The sequence below is a fragment of the Diceros bicornis genome, chromosome X, assembly GCF_020826845.1.
Source record: "Diceros bicornis minor isolate mBicDic1 chromosome X, mDicBic1.mat.cur, whole genome shotgun sequence".
Classification (NCBI taxonomy): Eukaryota; Metazoa; Chordata; class Mammalia; order Perissodactyla; family Rhinocerotidae; genus Diceros; species Diceros bicornis.
Window position 1 is genome coordinate 119,886,681 of NC_080781.1, and position 20,853 is coordinate 119,907,533.

General features: G+C 37.9%; 1 protein-coding gene across 1 annotated transcript; it reads right to left on the reverse strand.

Annotated features, from left to right (window-relative positions):
- Window positions 1–258: 258 nt before the first annotated feature.
- On the reverse strand, window positions 259–1,251 carry LOC131400360 (olfactory receptor 8U9-like). The gene has a single exon (XM_058535114.1). The coding sequence runs from the start codon at window positions 1,249–1,251 to the stop codon at window positions 259–261; it is 993 nt and encodes a 330-aa protein (XP_058391097.1).
- Between the last annotated feature and the right edge of the window lie 19,602 nt (window positions 1,252–20,853).

Genomic DNA, 20,853 nt, shown 5'->3' on the forward strand with positions numbered 1-20,853 from the left:
CAGGCGGTCCTGAATTGAAATTCAAGTTTCACTGCATACAAGCTATGTGACCTTAGGCAAATCACTAAACCTCTCAGGGCCTCAGTTACCTCATCTATAAATTGAAGATAATAATACTTGACTTCCAGAATTGTGAAGATGATTCAAGGCATAATCTACTTAAAATTTCTAGAATAATGCCTGACACATGGTTGGTGGCCAAAAATAAGTCACCTCCCTCTCCTTCCCTTCTTTATCTTTCCTTTACCGCATTGGACATCAAGGAAACCTAGGTGTGCGAAGGGAGAAGAATTGTGAGGCCTTTTCGAGAACATTCCCAAATGTTTCCTTCACATCTTTGTTCTTCAGACTGTAGATCATGGGATTGAGCATGGGGATGACCACTGTGTAGAATAGAGAGACCAAGTTGTCTCTGCCTATTAAGTACTCAGAGGATGGGCGCAAGTAAATGAACACTGTGGTTCCGTAGTACAGGCTGACAGTAGTCAGGTGGGAAGCACAGATGGAGAATGTCTTGTGTTTGCCCTGGACTGAGGGGATTCTGATGATAGCCAAGAAGATACATATGTAGGAGACCAGGACAATTGGCAGGGACACAGACACATTAAAGCCACCGCAAGCAAACAGGAGAAGCTGCAGGACCTGTGTGTCAGAGCAAGAGAGTTTTAAAAGGGGAAGGATATCACAGAAGTAGTGAGTGATGACATGGGACTCACAGAAGGTCAGATGAAAGGTTGTGCTAGTGAGGAGCACCATGTTCATCAGGCCCACTGCATAGCTGGCAGCCACTAGCTGCAAATAGAGCCTTGGAGACATGATGATATGGTACAGCAGAGGGTTGCAGATGGCCACATAACGGTCATAGGCCATTGACGCTAGGAGGAAGAACTCCGTGACAGCGAAGATCAAAAAGCAGCTTGTCTGGACCACACAACCAGAGAAGGAGATGGTTTGGCAACCAGAGAAAAACCCCATCAACATTTTTGGGACTGTCACCGAAGAATAACAGAAGTCAAGAAAGGACAGGTTGCTGAGAAAGAAATACATGGGAGTGTGGAGTTGTGGGCTGACCACAGTGAGGGCAAGGAGGCCCAGGTTTCCCACCACTGTGACTACATAGATGAAGAAGAAGAGGGCAAAGAGGATGGGCTGAAGTTGAGGATCATTGGTGAGGCCGACGAGGAAGAATTCACTCAACTCGCTGGTGTTGCCTGCTCCCATTGGGGCACTGCAGGTCTGCAGGAGGGACATGCATGACAATAGTGAGACATGAACAGCTCGAGTCCTTAAACAGATACCTGCAGGGTCTGGTCCTGGCTATCTAGGTGGTGACACATTGTGTGTGTCAACTATGGCAAATGCTTCATCCTGGCTCACTCATCTCTTGCCACCCTCCAGTCTATTGGATACAAGGTTTAAAGGCATAAGGATGGAATCTGCAGTCAGAAGAATGGGCCTGAATCTCGGTTTTGCCATTTATTGTCTCTGTGACCTTGGGCTAGTGTCTTAACCTCTCTGAGTCTTCTCTGTAAACAAAAAACATCAATCTTGTAAGACTGGTTATAAGGACTGAAGGTGATGGTAGGTGTAGGTAAAATGTCTAGCAAGGCATGAGAAGAAGAGCGGTACTCAATGAATTCTAATTTCCTACCTCCTTCTACACCCTTTTTCTTCCCAACACTGAACTTGTCCTCTGCCAAAATTTAGCCTGAGCATAAAGTCAAGAACACAAATCTTAGACATGGGAAGGACTCTAGAAACTTACTAGTTCTTTCATTATCAGTTGTGTGTTTGAGGGACAGCAGGGGATGAGTGGAGGGGGAATATCAAGCAATATAATATAGAGGTAAGAGGGCAAGCTCCAGAGTCAATTATATGTGGGTTAGAATCCAACTGTATGACTTACTAGCTGTGTGACCTTGGGCAAGCTGCTTATCCTGTCTGAGTTTCAGTTTCTTCATCTTTAAGATGAGAGTACCAAATATTTTCAACTTCATTAATTTACTGTGAAGATGAAATGAGGTAATTCATGTAAAGCGCTTAGCAGAGGATCTGGCACACACTAAGCACATGGTAAATATTAGCTATTATTATGATTGGGAATCCCCTGGTAGGCTTGTTCAAACCACACACAAGCCCCTTTTAGATTCTGTCACTTGCCCCTTGCTAAGAAGCCCTTCCTAAACTGAACTCCTGTTACTAATCATTGTGTGGTAATTCTCCAGTGTGTTGAGGCAGTAAAAAGGGTGAGTGCTACTCTCATCTAATATCGTGTTAAAGAGGGAGAAACCCAGAAACCGGGGCCTCAGAGGGGTAATAAATTATCCATAGTTGCCCAGGGATTTGGTGTAAATGCCAGAACTGGAACCCAGGTATCCTGTCTACAGCATTGCTTCCACTTGGAGGAAGTAACAGCCTCTGACTCCTCCTCTTTCAGAAGCATGAAATCCATGTCCTCATCAAAACACAAGAGGCTGCTTCCCCCATAGTTCCTTGAAAAATCACAATGTTGAATTCTGCTTAGGGCCATTTCTATCCTTTGTCTTAATCAGGGAGATTGCCAATGTCTGAGTGTACTTGATTTTAATATTGTTTTTCTTGTTAAGAGCTGGGATAGTGAAGGACAAAATATAGTAGTGCATAGAGGATTTATATCCTTGGATTTAGAGTCAGAACACCTGGGTTTGAGTTCTGATTCCATACCATTTTAGCTCTATAGCTTTTAGTAAGTCCTTTCTGAGTTATAGGATCTTCATCTGTAAAATGGAAATAATAACACTTGTTCTTCTGATCTCACAGGATTGCTACAAAGATCCAATGAGAGTCTCTAGGAAAATGCTTCTTAAAGTGTAAATACAGTCAGGGCAGATACTCAGAAAGTATGCAATGGGAAAGCCAAATTAACTTTTAAAAAGTTCTATGACTATTGTTAAATTGCTGCTCTGGAGCCCTCTCATCCCTGGGTGCTTCCCTGGCACCTGCCAGCCCACCTTGGCGTTCACAACAGTGGCCTCCATCATCCTGTGGGCTCCAAGTCAGACCCTGTGAGAGAAAACTAGATTAGCCTCTGGCAACTTGTAAGTAAATGCCTGGTGTCCTTCTGCCCCTCTGAGGCTGTGGCTGCCTGCTTTTGGCTGGTGTTCCATTAAAGTCACCTTTATGGCCATCTTTGGGAACCAAAATTTCCACAGTATACAGTACTGGTTGTTAAAATTTTAAATATTATCCTGAATATATTAATAGCTACCATTAATAAAGTACCTAACAAGTGCCACACACTATGCTGGGTGATTGATAGAAATCATTTTATTTAATCTTCTTAACAACCCTAGGAAGTAACTACTATTATCAGTCCCATCTTACAAACCAGGTAACTGAGGCTTGGAGCATTCCAATGCCTTGCTCAAGGTCTTATAGCTGGTTAAGTGGCAGAATCTACATTCAAATATAGGTCTGCAATATTCTAATGCTACTGTTGTATCCATGCAGTCTTTTTTAAATATAGAATCATAAGTTAAATGTTATTAAAGTTTTTTTCAAGGGACTTACAAATCTATCCTTTCTTTGTTATCATGCTAATCTTGGAAATAATCAAGATGGTTTCTCTTAATTTTACTGATAATAAATCCAAGCTACAAAAAAGTTAGGTACATTGTTCTTGGGTGTGCATGCATTCATTCATTCAACTAATATTCAATGGGCACTTTGTGTGTTCCAGGCAATGTGACAAGCACTAGGGGTACTCTCATGGCCTTTACAATCTAAAAGAAGAGATGTACAGCAAACAAACAAACAAACAATAATTTTTAAAATAAATAAAATTATGAAGAAAATAAAGCAAGCTAATGGAATAGAGGTCTGAGGGTTTGGAGGGGCAACATTAGGTAGAATGGAAAGGAAAGCCACTCAGAAGATTTGACATTAAGAGCTGGAATCTGAATGGAGAGGAGCTAGCCATACGAAGATCCAGAGCACACACAGACTGCTTAGTGACATTGTCAGGAATAGAACCCAGGTCTCCTAAATTCTAGCCAGGGCTGCTGTCTCCAATTGTAAGTCTGGCCCAAGTAGAAGCTGCTAGGGATGACTGGATGTGTGGAACATTCAAACTTTTATCTACAAGCATCCCTGTCCTTTATCACCCACCTTTCTTCTTTGAATGTCTCTAGAAGTCACAAGTATTCACCAGCCGCTTTTCTGTTTCTGTACTCATCCCAAAAGCTTCAGCCCAACGTCAGTGGTTGGGCTCTTTCCAGATGTTCCCTTGGCAGGCACAGAAAAGTTCATGTGCTCAGAACAGTAAAACCTCTGGAACTAAGCTCCAAGTTACACTCCCCTCCCCACTTCCTGCTCCAGGCTTGGCCATTTCTGTGCGATTGGCAGAATCATTAATATAGCAAAGTTTCTGCCTTCTTGACTGGTCCCTTGAGATGCCGAGAAAAGTGAGCCCAGGGACTGAGTAACTGTGACGTTCAAGTTGGCTGGAGCAGTAAGCAGAGCCATCCCCAATGGGGTGTTTTCACTGACTCAAACTGAGAGTCTGGGGACCTGTAGTCACTACCAAGATGCTTTGGAGACAGTCGGAAGAATCAAATTGGCTATGAGATGTATTTTGTTATAAACTTTTTACCTAAAATGCATTCTTAGTCATATTAAAAAGTCTTAGCCACAATTAAAATACCGGTTGTTTTCCCAAACAGGGATTCTAGGAATTATGGATAAATGGCCAATACAGAAGATGGTAGTAAGGATATAGTTCTGATTTTATGTTCTGTCATGTCACTTTGTTTACTCAATCCTTTACTCTGATTATAAACTACGAATTACTTTTAAACATCAAATAATTATTTAATTAGTTTTTATGTGGTCAATAAACTCTCTGAGTGCCACTCTAATAAAATACTCTTGTACCTAAGATGTATGTGGCGGCCACTTGCCTTGCACTATACTGTTCCGTTTTTTATCAAAGCAGCTTTGAGTTGTGGAAGACTTGTTTCTATGCATTTGTTCTATTTTTTCCATTTAACAAATGTTTATCAAACATCTATCATGTGCCTGTCATTGTGATGGGCGCTAGGGATACAAAATCAATAGTAAATTAATAATATCCCCCACATATATGCCATTCCCGCTCCCCAATACACGCACACGTGTAACTGTGCTCACACACGCACACACACAGTCTCAATCTGCTCTCGTCTGGCGCATGAGCAGCTTTTATAGAAAGTACCAAGTTACTATGCATTTTAAGGGCAAAGCTATTAATTTTAAAACAAGAAAATTGTTTAAAAGGCGGACTTTATAGACACGCCTCTTGCGGGCAGATTCATTTAATTCTGTTGCTTGGCTATGCAGAATTTTGTAGTCATTTTAAGTAAAGAAATTATTCTTTTTTTTTTTCAAGTTAAAGTGTGATACATTAGGCTATCTTTGAACCAGTTTGTGAGCTTCTGCTATGACACGATGGGCTGACTCCACATATGGAAGAACGCTGTCCCTAAATTTAATTATCTTGGGGCATCATCACTGCACAGGATAAAATGAGCCATATTGATCATCACAACTGCAGCCTCTGCTGAAATGGAGGTTATGGGATAAAGGTTAACTCATTAATGCTCAGGGATGAGTGAGGTAATGCGCCGACAGACCAAACTGGGGCCCAAATGTTTTCATCCAGAGACCCATATCTCTTTCCCATGTTGTAACACATTAGTGAAGATGTCTTTATCCATTCTCACTGCCTGTAGACATTTGAATAACATAGATGCAATACCTTCTGGGCACTTAGCCCTGTGCACTATCGAATTCTCGAACTTGAAAGATTTCTCAATGGCTAGAAGGAAAATTCTGATGGTACAGTAAAGTGCCTAATTTATAAGAATTCAAAAGATGGCATCAGTGCAGTCCCTGCTTTTTTTCTCATAACTGTTTATTAATGAGCACTGTGCCATCCCTAACTATTTGATGGGGGCAATGGAATAAATTAGTCCTCCAAATTGTGAAGGCTGTGGATTTATGCCTAGCTGAAGCATTTCCATCCTTGCAATGTCGAAGAGGGTGACCTTTCTGATGTTAATTTGCTTCTCCATCTGTGCCATGCATTTCGGGAGGACATGAGAAACAGGTTTGATGATACCCAAATGTGCATCCCCTTTTTATATTACTGTGCTGATGTCTTGATGAAGGAGTCACCTATCTTAGTGACAGATCCTGGGGGATGTCCTTTCACCAGTCTGCAGTGAATGAGGGCAGAGGATCCATCTTCATGGAGACTGGAACATGGAGAGTTTTACTATCCTCCTTGACATGAGTATCCTCCCTTAGTTATGATGTCATACTGGTCACTTGCTGTCCCAAAATAAATTTTCTCTAACTTTTCTCTGACTTCTGAATGTCTTTTGTGTAGCTCAAAAGTTAAAGTTTCATGCTACATATTTTTAAAAGATTTATTGATCTAGTCAGTACGAGGAACTGTGCTAAATTCAGTCACAAAATTTTATGTTATTCTTACAACAACCTTATGAGGTAGGTGCTATATTTATTTCTATTTTACAGATGAAAAAAGTGAAAGTAATTAATTTCCCAAGGATCACCCAGATGATATGTAACCAGTCCAAGAATGTTATCCAGGTCCTTCTGACTCTTCAATCTATCAATCTATGCTCTTTCTGCCATTGTACATTGAAATCATCTTTAAAAAATCTTATTCGCAAATCTGCTCAGCCCCTTTTTTTTAAACTAATGGTTCTCAACACAAGTTGCACATTAAAATAGCCTGGGGGCTTAAAAACGTACCATACCCCCAGGTCCAATTCTCAGATTCTAATCCAATTGGTCTGGAGTGGGGCATGGGCATCCATATTTTTTGAAAGCTTCCCAGGTAACTCTAATGTATTGCCAGAGTTGAAAACTACAAATTTAGTTTTGTCCTGAGTTCCTTTTCCTGTTTCCTGTTTACAAGTAGCATACTTAACACTAGTTGCCTCATTCCTCACAGGAACTGAGGAAGAATTTAGAGTTTTCACTCAATACAACAATCAAGGAGATGTCTTTCAACAATGGTTAGGGACTGTTGCCTTCGGATCCTCACAAGTACCTCCTTATCTACAGAATCTTGATCATTGATCTTGGACAAACCCAAGGAATCTTATGAAGTAAAAGTAATTTCAGGAGTGACTGTGTACACCATCTTCATCCCTTCCCCACAAGGAGATCTCAATCACAATTCTCAAAGCTATGAGGTACCTTCATTAAGGGGTGCTCCTTCATTTGTACAATAAACTTTAATTGAACACCTATATGTGCCAGGAACTGTTAGTATTTCTCAATTAGAGTGATACTTCCCTTATAAAGGGCACTTAGAATTATGTGGAAGCTTTCTTGATTGTGAAAATAACTGTGAAGAAATACTGATATTAAGTCGTAGGTGGCCAGGGATGCTGAATGTTCTATAATGCTCAAAAGAGTCTTGTGCAATTCTCGTGACAAGAATCTTCTCACTCCAAATTCCAACAGCACCTTTATTTAGAAATAAGAATACATAATCTAGGTCTGGGATACAACTTCTTGCCCCTTCAATGACTGGCTATGATCGTCATCATCCTGTTCCTGCTGAGGCTTTCTAAAGGACTTTTTAGTCAGTCTATTTGTCAGTCAGCAACTATCAAGCACTTACTGTACCTTGAAACTTTGACTGATGCTATGTAAAAGGAAAAGAAGATAGTCTTTAGCTTCAGAGAGCTCACAATTTAGTTGGAGAGAAAAAATATACAATTGTAAATAAGATTTAAGAACATTTCCCAAACAACATACCAACTAGTACATACATCAAGCCAAGACTAGGATGGTATAATGAAAAGAACACAATCTTCAGAGTCAGACAGAACTTGCTTGAAATTCTGGTGTCAGAATTTTGTTTTTATGTGATCTTGGGCATGGTACTCAACATCTCTGAGTATCAGTTTTCTCATCTGTAAAATGAGATATTTACTTTGCAGAATTTAAATAAGTCTTACAAATAATTGTCTAGTACAGCACTTGTAACATAGAAAGTGCTCAGTAAATAGCATTCCCTATTATTAAGAAAATAATAATAAAATAAAAATTATTTGACTGAACAACATCATCAACCAACTGGAACTAATTGATAGTTATAGAACATTCCACTCAACAATACCAGAATACATTTATCAAGATAGACCATATCTTGAGTCATGTACCAAAACATAACACATTTGAAAAGAATTGAAATCATATAAGGTATAGTCTCTGACTATAATTGATTTAAACTAGAAAACAATAAAAGCAAAATAGCAAGAAAATCTCCAATCACTTGGAAATTAAACCACCTAAATAATCCACGGATTGTAGAGGAAGTCTCAAAGGAAATTAAAAATTATTTAGAATGGAAGGAAAATGCAAAATACCAGAATTTATGGATTTCAGTTAAAGTAGTGCTTAGAGAGAAATTTACAGCATTAAAAGTATGTGTTAAAAAATAAGAAAGGTCTCAAATAAATTATTTAAGCATTTTTCTTATGAAACTACTAAAAGAATAGCAAATTAAATTAAATAAGTAAAAGGAAGGAGAAAATAAAGAGCAGAAATCAATGAATTTTTTTAAAAGGGAGAGAGAAAGAAGAGTGATGCTAGCATCATGGCAGAGTGAGTTGTTCCCTTTGTCTCTCCTCTCTAATTTACAACTAAATGGACACTCATTAACCAAAGAAGGATTCCCTACACAGCACAATAGGATGCCTGAGAGATCCGTGCAGCCATACATCTGAAGGTGAGTAGATTGGATCCCTGGGAAACAGTGGAACTAGATAAGTGGACCCCTCCCACTCCCTGGCAGCAGTGATCCAGGTCATGGGTCCTCACACAGCAGCTGGTGCAACTGTAAGAGGAGGCAGGGGTAGCCTGGTCTGCGCAAATGCTTTCAGAATGGTAGCCCGTCCTGCTAGGAGCACCCATAGTGCTGTAGCAGCCCTGCCCACGGGAACGCTCCCCCCAAGTGGTGGCGGCTCAGCCCTGGTGAAGGAGCCCCACCCACCAAGTGCAGCAACTCAGCCAAACCACCCACAGGTGCAAAGCTGGCCCACACATGAAAGAAAGTGCCCCTCCCCTCCAGCCTAGTGCAGTAGCTTAGCTGGTCCCCTACTGAGCATGGTGGTCCCACACCAGAGTGACCTGCCAGCAGAGCACAGAGGCCCCACCTGCATGTGCATGCATGACCTGCCAAGCGGCTGAGGCCAGAGCACAAATGCAGAGCAGCCCTACTGGCACAACTTCCAGCAGACAGGGTGAGATCAGAAAACAGCTCATGCCCCACTTGTGGTGGCAAGTGGAATCTGCAACCTGATACTACCACAAATGTGCTGGCAAAGGGTCAATTCCTCAAACGTCATAAAGAACTACAGTAACACTTCAAAGCAGAAGGAAATTGACAAGTCTCCAGAAACCAATCCTGAAGTCACAGAAATTTACAATCTAAATGGCAGAGAATTCAAAATAGTTGTCATAAAAAAATTCAAAGAGTTACAAGTAAACTCAGAAAGACAGCTCAATGAGCTCAGGAATAAAATTAATGAGCAGAAGGAACACCTCACCAGATATTGGAGCTCTAAAAAAAAAACAAGACAGCAATTCTGGATATGAAGAACACAATTAATGAGATAAAAAATAACCTAGAAACTGTAAAAAATAGAGCTGACATTATGGAGGACAGAATTAGTGATTTAGAGGATAAAAATATATAAATGCTTCAGGTGGAGGAGGGGAGAGAAGTAAGACTTAAAAGAATGAAGAAATTCTTCGAGAAATATCTGACTCAACTAGGAAAAGCAACATAAGGATTATAGGTATTCCAGAGGGAGAAGAGAGTGAGAAAAGAGTAGAGAGCTTGTTCAAAGAAACAATAGTTGAGAACTTCCCAAACCTGGGGAAGGAATTGACTTACAAGTACATGAAGCCAATAGAACCCCTAATTATATCAATGCAAAAAGACCTTCTCCAAGGCATACAATAGTAAAACTGGCAAAAGTCAATGACAAAGAAAAAAATTAAGGGCAGCAAGGCAGAACAAAACAATCTACAAAGGAACCCCTATCAGGCATTCAGTGGATTTTTCAGCAGAAACCTTACAGGCTAGGAGAGACTGGAATGATATATTCAAAATACTGAAAGACAAAAACTTTCAGCCAAGAATACTCTATCCAGTGAAACTATCCTTCAGATATGATGGAGAAATAAAAGCTTTCCCAGATAAACAAAAGCGGAGGGAGTTAATGGACACAAGGCCTATCTTAGAAGAAATGTTGAAAGGACCACTCCCATCTGAAACTAAAAGCAAACGTTTACAAAACCTTGAGCAAGGACATAAATAGACAGATAGAATCAGAAAATTGCAGCTGTATATCAGAATAGGTTAGTAAACACTTAATTATAACATAAAAGATAAAGGGAAAGAAAGTATCAATAACTATAAACACTTCAATTTAGTCACAAAACTCACAACACAAAAAAGACAATTTGTGACAACAATAACTCAGAAGGGAAGAGGTAAGGGATGGAACCTGCTTAGTCTAATGGAAATAAGAGGCTATCAGAAAATGGGCTGTCTCACCTATGAGATCTTTTATACAAACCTCATGGTAACCACTAAACAAAAAATCAGAACACAGCCGCAAATTATAAATAAAGAGACAAATCAGAAAAATATCACAGAAAACCACCCAACAAAAATGGCAGTCAGAAATACAAGGGAAAAGAAACAATGGGAATATAGAGCAACCGGAAAACAAGAGATAAAATCGCAGTATTCAGCCCTCATATGTCAGTAATCACTCTAAATGTAAATGGATTGAATTCTCCAATCAAAAGACACAGAGTGGCTGGATGGATTTAAAAAAAACAAGACCCAACAATATGCTCCCTCCAGGAAACACATCTCAGTTCTAAAGACAAACATAGGCTCAGAGTGAGGGGATGGAAGACAATACTCCAAGCAATGGCAAGCAAAAGAAAGCAGATGTTGCCATACTTACATCAGACAAAGCAGACTTTAAGATAAAAAGACCATGAGAGACATAGAGGGGCAGTGTATAATGATAAAAGGGACAATCCACCAAGAGGACATACTTATTAATACATATGCACCTAACACAGGAGCACCAAAGTATGTAAAGCAACAAGTAACAGACCTAAAGGGAGAAATAGACAGCAACACAATAATAGTAGCAACCCCACTTACATCAATGGATAGATCATCCAGACAGAAAATCAACAAAGAAACAGTGGCCTTAAGTCCCAGAGGGAATTAATACATATATATAGAATATTCCATGCAAAAACAACAGAATACACATTCTTCTCAAGTGCACAAGGAACATTCTCAAAGACGGACCATATGTTTGGAAAAAGGCAAACCTCAATAAATTTAAAAAGATTGAAATCATATCAAACATCTTTTATGACCACAATACTATCAAACTAGAAATCAACTACAAGAAAAAAATCTGGAAAAGTCACAAATATGTGAACACTAAACAACATGCTACTGAACAACCATTGGTTCAGTGAAAAAATCAAAGGATAAATAAAAAAACCTCAAGACAATGAAAATGAAAACACAACATACCAACTCTTATGGGATGCAGCAAAAGCAGTACAAAGAGCGAAATTTATAGCACGACAGGTCTACCTCAACAAACAAGAAAAGTGCCAAATAAGTATTCTTAAACTACACCTAACAGAACTAGAAAAAGAGGAACAAAGTCCAAATTCAGCAGAAGGGAAATTTAAAAAGATGGACCAGAAATAAATGAAATAGAGACCAAAAACAGCAATAGAAAAGATCAATGAAACTAAGAGCTGGTTCTTTGAGAATATAAACAAAATTGACAAACCCTTAGCCAGACTGACTAAGAAAAAAAGAGACAAGGCTCAAATAAAAATAAAATTAAAAATTAAGGAGGAGATGTTGATCAAAGGGTACAAACTTTAACTTATAAGATGAATAAATTCCCAGGAATCTAATGTATAGCATGATAACAATAATTAATAATACTGTATTGTATACTTGAAAGTTGCTATGATAATAAATCTTAAATGGTCTCACCATAATAAATAAAAAAAAAAAAATGAAGGACAAAGGGGGCCAGCCTGGTGGTATAGTGGTTAAGTTCATATGCTGTGCTTCGGCACCCAGGGTTTGCAGATTCAGCTCCCGGGCGCAGATCTATACACTGCTCATTAAGTCATGCTGTGGCGGCAGCCCATGTACAAAATAGAGGAAGATTGGCACAGATGTTAGCTAAGGGACAATATTCCTCAAGCAGGAAAAAAAAAGAGGAAGATTGGGAGCAGATGTTAGCTCAGGGCAATCTTCCTCACAGGAAAAAAAAAATTAAAGAGGAGAAATTACAACAGATACCACAGAAATACAAAGGATTTTAAGAGAATACTATGAAAAATTAAACTCCAAAAAGTTGGATAACCTAGAAGAAATGAATAAATTCTTAGAATCACACAACCTACAAAAACTGAATTAAGAATAAATACAGAATCTGAATAGACCAATCACAAGTAAAGAGATTGAAATAGTAATCAAAAACCTCCCAAAAAACAAAAGTCCAGGACCAGATGGCTTCTCTGGAGAATTCTACCAAACATTCAAAGAAGATTTAATACCTATCCTTCTCAAACTATTCCAAAAAATTGGAGAAGATGGACTGCTTCCTAGCTCATTCTATAAGGCCAACAATACCCTGATACCAAACCAAACAAGGACAACACAAAGAAGGAAAATTACAGGCCAATGTCGCTGAAGAACACAGATGCAAAAATCCCCAACCAAATATTGGCAAATCAAATACAGCAATACATTAAAAGGATCGTACAGCATAATCAAGTGGGATTTATACCAGGGACACAGGGATGGTTCAATACTTGCAAATCAATCAACGCGATACACCACATTAACAAAATGAGGAATAAAAATCACATGATCATCTCAATAGATGCAGAGAAAGCATTTGACAAGATCCAATATCCATTTATGATGCAAACTCTCAATAAAATAGATATAAAAGGAAAGCACCTCAACATAATAAAGGCCATATATGACAAACCCACAGCCAACATCATACGTAATGGTGAAAAACTGAAAGCCAACCTTCTGAGAACAGGAACAAGACAAGGGTGCCCACTCTTACTACTGCTATTCAACATAGTACTGGAGGTTTGGCCAGAGCTATTAGGCAAGAGCAAGAAACAAAAAGTATCCAAATTGGAAAGGAAGAAGTAAAACTCTCACTGTTTGCAGATGACATGATTCTATATATATAGAAAACCCTAAATAATCCACCAAAAACTATTAGAAATAATCAACAACTACAGCAAAGTTGCAGGGTACAAAATCAACTTACAAAAATCAGTTACATTTCTATACACTAATAATGAACTAGCAGAAAGAAGAATACAATCCCATTTACAATCACAACAAAAAAAATATCTAGGAGTAAACTTAAGCAAGTTGGTGAAAGACCTATGCACTAAAAACTATAAGGAATTATTGAAAGAAATTGAAAAAGACATAAAGAAATGGAAAGATATTCTGTGCTACTGGATATAAGAATAAACATAGTTAAAATGTCCATATTACCTAAGCAATATACAGATTCAATGCAATCCCAATCAGAATCCCAATGACATTCTCCACGAAAATACAACAAAGAATCCTAAAATTTATATGGCACAACAAAAGACCCCAAATAGCCAAAGCAATGCTGAGAAAAAAGAACAAAGTAGGAGTCATCATGATCCCTGACTTCAAAATATACTACAAAGCTATAGTAATCAAAACAGCATGGTACTGGCACAAAAACAGAAACACTGATGAATGGAACAGAACTGAAAACCCAGAAATAAACCCACACATCTATGGACAGCTAATCTTCAACAAAGGAGTCAAGAACATACACTGGAGAAAGGAAAATCTCTTCAATAAATGGTGTTGGGAAAACTGGACAGCCACATGCAAAAGAAGGCAAGTAGACCATTATGTTACACCACACACAAAAATTAACTCAAAATATATTAAAGACTTGACTGTAAGACGTGAAACCAGAAAACTATTAGAAGAAAATATGGGCAGTACACTCTTTGACATCAGTCTTAGCAGCATCTTTTCAAATACCATGTCTACTCAGTCAAGAGAAACAAAAGAAAAAATAAACAAATGGGGCTACATCAGACTAAAAAGCTTCTGCAAGCAAAAGAAACTATGAACAAAATGAAAAGACAACCCACCAAGTGGGAGAAAATATCTGCAAATCATATATCTGACAATGAGTTAATTTCCAAAATATATAAAGAACTCATACAACTCAACAACAAAAAAGTGAACAACCTGATCAAAAAATGGGCAGAAGATATGAGCAGACGTTTTTCCAAAGAAGATATACAGATGGGTAACAAGCACATGGGAAGATGTTCAACATCACTAATTATTAGAGAAATGCTACAAATCAAGACTACAATGAGATATCACCTTACGACTGTCAAAATGGCTATAATCAACAAGACAAAAGATAATAAGTGTTAGAGAGGATGTGGAGAAAAGGGAACCCTCATACACTGCTGGTGGGAATGCAAACTGGTGCAGCCACTATGGAAAACAGTATGGAGATTTCTCAAAAAACTAAAAATAGAAATACCATCCAATCCGGCTATCCCACTACTGGGTATTCATCCAAAGAACATGAAATCAACAATTCAAACAGATCCATGCACCCCTATGTTCATTGCAGCGTCATTCACAATAGTCAAGACGTGGAAGCAACTGAAGTGCCCATCAACTGATGAATGGATAGAGAAGATATAGTATATATATATATATATATATATATATATATATATATATACACACACACACACACACAAAGGAATACTACTCAGCCATAAAAAAGACAAAATCATCCCATTTGCAGCAACATGGATGGACCTTGAGGGTATTATGTTAAGTGAAATAAGTCAGACAGAGAAAGACAAACACCGTATGATTTCACTCATATGTGGAAGATAAACAAACACATGAATAAAGAGAATCGATTAGTGGTTACCAGAGGGGAAGGGGTTGGGGGGTGGGTGAAAGTTGTAAAGGGTCACGTATGTATGGTGACAGATAAAAACTAGACTATTGGCGGTGAGCATGAAGCAGTTTATACAGAAACGGGTATATAATAATGTATACCTGAAATTATACAATTTTATAAACTGTATGACTTCAGTAATATAATTTGAAAAAATAAAATAAAAAAATAAAAAGGAAAGAGAAAGAAAATGAATGAAACTAAAGCTGGGTCTTTGAAAAGATTAATAAAATCGATCATTCTCTAGCAAGACTAAAAAAAAGAGAAAATAAAAATTGTCAATATCAGGAATTAAAGAAGGATGTTATTACAGACCCTGCAGATATTAAAAGGAAAATAAGGGAATACTATGACCAATTCTACACACAGAAATTCTACAACTTAGATGAAGTCACCAACTTCTCAAAAGCCAAATTATCAAAACTCACTAAAAATTAAATAGATAACTTGAATAGTCCTTTAACTATTATAGAAATTGATTGCATAGTTAAAATTCTTCTGAAAAATATATCTGCAGGTCCAGATAATTTCACTGATGACTTTTACCAAACAATTAAAGAAATAATACCAATCTATTCCAGAAAATAGCAGTAAACACTTTCCAACTTACTTTATGATGCCAAGATTACCCTGATACGAGACAAAAATTGTGCAAAAAAAATCAAAACTGCAAAACAATATCACTCATGCACATAGATGCAAGAATCCTCAACAAAATATTAGAAAATTCAAACCAGCAATACCAAAGAAGAGTAAAACATCACAACCTATTGGAGTTTATCCTGGTAATGCAAGGCCAGTCCAATATTCAAAAATCAATCAAAGCAATCAATATAATTCACCTTTTTAACAGTCTGAAGAAGAAAAAACCCCACATGATCATATCAATAGATGCAGAAAATATCTGACAAAATACAACATCCACTCATGATTAAAAAAAAAAAAAAATCTCTTAGCAAATTAGGAGTGAAAGGAAATTTCCTTAACCTGATAAAAGGCATCTTTGGAAAATCTACGGCTAACGTCATAATGGTGAAGGACTGAATGCTTTCCTCCTAACATCTGGAACAAAGCAAGGATATCTACTCTCACAATTCCTATTCAACATCGTACTAAAAGTTCTAGTTGATGCAGTAAGATAAGAAAAAGAAAGAAAGAACATACAGATTGAAAAGGAAGAAACAGTCCTCATTTGTAGATAATATGATTACCTATGTAGAAAATATCAGGGAATATAAAATGAAAACCTCCTAGAACTAATGAAAAAGTTTAGCAAGGTCACAGGGTACAAGGTCAATACACAACATTTAATTGTATTTCTAAATTCAAGCAATGAACAATTGGAAATCAAAATTATCAAAATATATATGTATGCCATTTTAAATGGCTCCAAAAATGAAATAGTTAAGTATTAATATGGCAAACTTGTACAGGATTTGTATGCTGAAAACTACAAAATGCTGACAAAACATATCAAAGAAGATATAAACAAATGGTGAGACATACCATAAGCGTGAATTGGAGGATTCGATGTAATAAAGATGTCAATTCTCCCCAAAGTAATCTATAGATTTAATGCAATAGCAATGAAAATCCCAGCAGGTTTTTTGTGGTTATTGTTGCTATAGACAATAGGAATTTCTAAAACTCTACATCCTAAAATTTATTTGAAAGGATAAAGAAAATAAAATAGCTAAAACAATTTTCAGAAAAACAGCAAAGTTGGAAGACACATACTACTAAGTTTTAAGACTTACTACAAAGCTGCAGTAATGAATACAATGTGCATTGGCAAAGGAATAGACACTTGGATCAACAGACCAGAATGGAGAGTTCAGAAATAGACCCACACAAATGTGGCCATTTGATCTTTGACAAAGGTGTAAAAAGCAATTGATTGGAGAAATGGTAGTCTTTTTAACAAATGGAACCTACAAGTGGTGATCCATATACAAACAAGAAAAAAATGAACCCTGACCTCAACCTCACACATTATACAAAGATTAATTCAAAATAGTGCATAGATATAAATATAAAACTTAAAGCTTTAAAACTTTTAGAATACATAGGAGAAAACCTATATAATCTGAGTTTAGACAAAAAGTTCTTCAAAAGGAACCTCAAAGCATGATACATAAAAGAAAAAATAGATAATAAGTTCTTTCTTAAAATTAAGAACACTTTTTCTGTCCAAAGGCACTGTCATGAAGATGAAAAGACAAACTGAAGACTTGGAGAAAATATTCACAGTTCATATATCCAACAAAGGACTCATATGCAGGATATATAAATAACTCTGAAAACTCAACAGTAAAAAAAAGTCCCATTAGAAAATGGGCAAAAGGCATGAGCAGACATTTCACTGAAGAGGATATACAGATGGCAAATAAGTACAGAAAATATTTAATATCATTAGCCATTAGGCATATACAAATTAAAACCAAGAAAAGATAACACTATATACCTATTAGAATGTCTTTAAAAATACAGGAATACAAATTCTGGTGAAGATGTGGAGCAACTGGAACTTTATACACTGCTCTTGGGAATGCAAAATGGTACTGCCACTCTAGTAAACAGATTGGAAGTTTCTTATCATGTTAAACATGCACTTACCACATGACCAAGCAATTGCAGTCTTGTTAATTTTCCTAAGAGAAATGAAAAATTATATTCAGAGAAAAACCTATACATGATTGTTTATAGCAGCTTTATTCATAATAGTGAAAAACTAGAAACAACCTAAACATCCTTCAACGGGTGAGTGGTGAAACAAATTGTGGTACAACCATACGATGAAATACTACTCAGCAAAAAAACAAAAACAAAAAATGTTTCTGCCCTGGAAGCTCTTACAGTCTCAGAAAAATTCATATGGATGTAAAAGGGTGTACAGCTAAAAGAATAAAGGCATTTGACTACATCACTAACTCAAGGGAGGTCAAGATGATTCTGATAATCATGTGGATGAGGCCTTCTAGCAGCGGAATGGAAGGACTTGGAAAATAGAGAAACATGAGCCAGTGAGACAGTCATTGGATACTTATGGAGTGCCTTCTGAGCTCATGCAGTGCACTATCCTAGCAACGGGGACTGGTGAACTTAAAATTTATTATACAACAAGGAAATCTGCAAGTGATTGCAGAAGAAAATCAGGTACCTGTCATGCAGGGCTTATAGATTAAGTACATCCATAACAAGTTGAGTGTAAAGTGAATAGCCTACCATATATAAAATCATATTTTCTCCCTGACTTCTATGATGACTGGAGAGATACAGGATTTTTATTTCACCTCAGCTAAAATAAACTTCACATTTCAGGCTCCAAATGGTTGACTCAAAAAGTGTGCTGCCTTTGTTGCTATGTGTGAAGTGTAAGTCTCTCACAATCTGTCAGAAGCAAGTCCAAATGGTCAATCAAGCCATTTAAAATTTCAAGATCTTTTAAAGAACCCTATGAATGATACACCACCAAGCTAACTCACATTTTATGGGTATTCTCCCTGATCTCGGGTCGGAAATCTATAGTACAAAGAGCACAAGTTCTGGAGACAGACATAAGAAGGTTACAATCCCAGTGCTACCGCCATAGCATCTGCATGACCTTGGGATTTAACCTATCTGAGCCTCGGTTTCCTGTATAACGGACTTTGTTCCATGGGATCATGATATATAAGGAACTAGCTATGCTATTGAAGCAGATAGTACAAGTTTGTACCCATACAAGTCATGTAGAAATTTCTGAGACTCAGCACCGACAATAAAACAGGCCCTTATTTGCACACTAACATTTTAATAATGAAAATTTGAACATACCTCTTCCCTTCAAGAAAATCTTTCATTAATGGTAGTGTATTAAACGCAATGCCTCTGATATGGAATGTGTTACTTCACTGAACTTCATAAAATGTATAAATAGTCTGCGTTAAGAGAATATGTGCAAAATGTTGTTTACTTATAATGAACTAGTCTAGCGATACCTCAAAACTTTTAATGAAAGTTTCCTGTGAACAGGCAGAAAAGAACAATGGATGGAATTCTGAAAAACTTTTTTGCCAAAACTTTGTCCTTCAGATCTTTTGATTTGGCATGGAGATGACCTCAGTGTAGAACCAGAAAACACCCTCTCTCTTCCAAGAAAGTCACCATCTCAAGATGGTGGGGTGGGGGCAGGTGATTCTATAGCACAGGCTGAGAAGAGTCATATTGGAGTTAGTGAAATCAGGAAGTTCAAAGCTAGAAGTTGTGTTTCAGAGGTCAGCTTGAGCTAGGGAGGAATGTCACTGAAATGAGAAGAAGTGGACCTAAATGAGGGGAGGTGGAACATAAGAGCTGAGAAGACTGCTGAGTTGATGACCCTAATATATAGTTTTCCTCAACCAAATGCCAATTGACTATCTCGGGTGAGTGACAAGGGAGAATAGATGGTCACAGATGGTGACATAGTCATCATAAGCCATTAATGCCAAGAGAAAGAACTCTGTGAAACACAAGATGCTGAAGAATCTCACCTGTGCTACAGGACCTCATAAAGATGAGGGTAGCGCCATACTTGGAAAACATCTTTGCTGGGACTCTGAGCATGGAGAAAGTGAATGGCAGGAATCTAGGCAGAACAGACAAATAAATTGAGACTGACCCTCATGAGGATGACCATGTCCAGGTGCTCCATCATGATGACAGTAAACAGTCCAAAGAGAGAGGGGGAAACTAAAGGTAATGCTGAGGAGGATCAGTCATCCCTTGGAGGAGGAATTTTGCCATTACACTGGGATTTCTCTCCCATGGTTTCCAAAAGGCATCTGGGACAGAACTTCCAAGGCACAGACTCAGGGATCTGGACAGGAATCTAATCTGAGAGATCGTCTGAGTCAGTACCTTGCCTTCAGGTTGGTGAGGGGCTCAACTTGTGATTGTTAATGTTAATTCTAATATCTCTGTTCAACCTCAATGATCTTCTATGGCATAAGAATATTTTTAACTCCACATTTATTCACATTTATGTATCATTTTAAATTCCTTCTGAGAAGGGCTGGTCATTAAATTATGGGAAATGACAGTGAAATTGAGTGAAGATGCGAGGAGAAGGTTTTAGAACCCAGGAGGCTGTAGAGACCAGGTTACGTATACTGCATCATACACTCTTGCCTTTTTTTCTTGCTGTAACATCCGTCTTGGCATAGATAGCAGGAAACGGGTCTGATGTGGGACCCAATCGTGCCGTAGCTTTCACTTAGTAATCCAAACCCAAAGGATAAGGACCAACAGAATCAGTTCCAATTTCTGTTTCCCAGCCATAAAACACAGTTCTCACTGTCGCTTCCTTCTCAATATACTCAGTTGTCTTCCCATTGTTACTGGATCAAGTTCCAATTTCACAGCCTGGCGTTCAAGACTCTATTCCCACAACACTTTTCCAATTATTTCCAGCCTTGGTTTTTACTTTGCACATTTACAAAACCTATGGTGGGGATTCAGCCAGTAAGAATCACATTCTCTCTCTGGCTGAAGTGTAAAAATTAAGACATGAGGGATAACAGACACCACCATCCTGACCCTGTTATTCAGTCCCTGGGGTAAGTGTTGGGGAGCAGAGCCTGAAGGGAGAAGAGAAGACTAGGATACTGACTGATAATGCAATTTCCTGGTGATCAGACTGGGACTTTGGGCAAATAATGGTGTCACAATGGGAGTGCATGGG

What these genes read in the sequence shown, in the direction of transcription:
- LOC131400360 (XM_058535114.1), bottom strand. Translation starts at nt 1,251, where the DNA reads ATGTCCCTCCTGCAGACCTGCAGTGCCCCAATGGGAGCAGGCAACACC.